At 53.0% G+C, this 1698-nt stretch overlaps 1 protein-coding gene across 1 annotated transcript in view; it reads right to left on the bottom strand.

The window, feature by feature from the left end:
- Nucleotides 1-1698, bottom strand: part of FAM71E2 (family with sequence similarity 71, member E2) — a 13686-nt gene that overhangs the window by 9454 nt on the left and 2534 nt on the right. Inside the window, exons 4-6 of the mRNA XM_006868292.1 lie at nt 1248-1272; nt 989-1053; nt 790-893 (exon numbers count right to left, since the gene is read on the bottom strand). Coding sequence (XP_006868354.1) covers nt 790-893; nt 989-1053; nt 1248-1272 — 194 coding nt within the window. The remainder of the gene's footprint in view (nt 1-789; nt 894-988; nt 1054-1247; nt 1273-1698) is intronic.

Below are 1698 nucleotides of genomic sequence, written 5' to 3'. Positions count from 1 at the left end.
AAATGCCATAGGTCATATCTCAACAAAACATAGGTCATATCTCAAACATGCCATAGGTCATATCTCAACAAAACATAGGTCATATCTCAAACAATTTCTCCAGGTCCAACTGTGGCATTGAAGTACCTTTACAGTGTTGTGTAAACATTGCTTCTATTTCCACAGCTTTTTCATCATCTCCAATAGAGAATCTGTCCTCATATTAAACCCTAACTCCCCATTAGCCACCCCCAGGTCCTGGTAACCTTTTTTCTTCCTTCTGCCGCTATGTTGGTGGTGGAGTTAAATGCTGTCCAGTCAGTTCTGACTCATAGTGACCCTCTATAGGGTTTCTGAGGAGTGACTGATGGATTTGAACTGCTGACCTTGTGGTTAGCAGTCCAGTACTATAGCGCCACACCACAAGTCCTTAAATGGTCCTATTCTAGATATTTCATAAGAAGCCCTAGTGTCACATTACTCAAGGACTTAGATGACAACCACAAGATCGGTAGTTCAAACCCACGAGCTGCTCCTCAGAAAAACTACATGGGGGTCACGATGAGTTGGAACGGACTCCAAGGCACTTAACAACAAAAACAACAGCATTAAGGGGAAAGACCTGGCAATCCGCCTCAGTAAAGATGACCGTCTAGGAAACCCTATAGGACCATTGGACTCTGTCTCATGAGGTTGTTATGGAATTGAGTTTGACAGCACCCAACCACAACAACATCATTGGGTCTCGGGATCCAGACCAGGGTCCCCTCATCCTTCTTTCAAGCACAGTGTGGGGTGGGGCAAGTATACCTGTCTTCTGGGAAGCTCTTTCTGCTGTCATAGGATTCCATCTGTGACCAGATGAGAGGCATTGAGTCACCCACAGCCTGGGATTTGAATTTGCGCTTTAATGCCTAGGGGTGGTGTGAGAGAAACAGTGAGACTGGCTAGACGAGGTAGCCCCCTCCCCACCCTAGCCATTGCCCTCAGAGTCCCCAGGACTGCTCGCCTTGGCCTTCCGTTGTTTCTGCAGGAGCATCCTCTTGTAAGGAAAGACCGACTTAGCCATGGAGACTGGGAAGAAATGAGAAGGCAGAGGGTCAGGGAGCCCCAGGAGAGGCAGCTTGGGACCCGACTGAAGGACTTGTAGGGGAGAGGGTGTGACGGGGACTCCATGGACGGCGGGGAGACAGAAGAGTTGAGGGTCCGAAATTCCATCCACATCCAGGGGACAGCCAGGGCCGGAATACATAGGAGAAGCTGCTCACCTGAACGCTTGGTCTGAGATCGGTCCTGTGGGTGGAAAGAGGGCTGTCAGGAGATGAATGATCTTGTCCTGGTTTCTAGACTTCCTCGTCTGCCAGCGGGCAGTCTGGACCCCAGACAGCTCCTTCCTCAGACCCAGAGGCCACATTCCCAACCCCTCCTCCCTCGGACCTAGAAACACCTCCCACCCCCAGTCCATCTTTCCCCAGACCTAGAAGCCCCGCCCTTAGTCCCTCCTCCCTCAGACCCAGGAGTCCTGACCCCTAGTCCCGCCTCCCTCAGACCCCGGAGTCCTGACCCCCAGCCCCTCCTCCCTCAGACCCAGGAGTGCTGACCCCCAGCCCCTCCTCCCTCAGACCCGGGAGTCCTGACCCCCAGCCCCCTCCTCCGTCAGACCCATCAGTCCTGACCCCCAGTCCCTCCTCCCTCAGACCCGGGAGTCCTGACCCCCAG

This window comes from Chrysochloris asiatica, unplaced genomic scaffold (genome assembly GCF_000296735.1).
Source record: "Chrysochloris asiatica unplaced genomic scaffold, ChrAsi1.0 scaffold00116, whole genome shotgun sequence".
Classification (NCBI taxonomy): domain Eukaryota; kingdom Metazoa; phylum Chordata; class Mammalia; order Afrosoricida; family Chrysochloridae; genus Chrysochloris; species Chrysochloris asiatica.
Note: the sequence above shows the minus strand (reverse complement) of the source record. Positions and strands in the feature narration are given on the sequence as shown.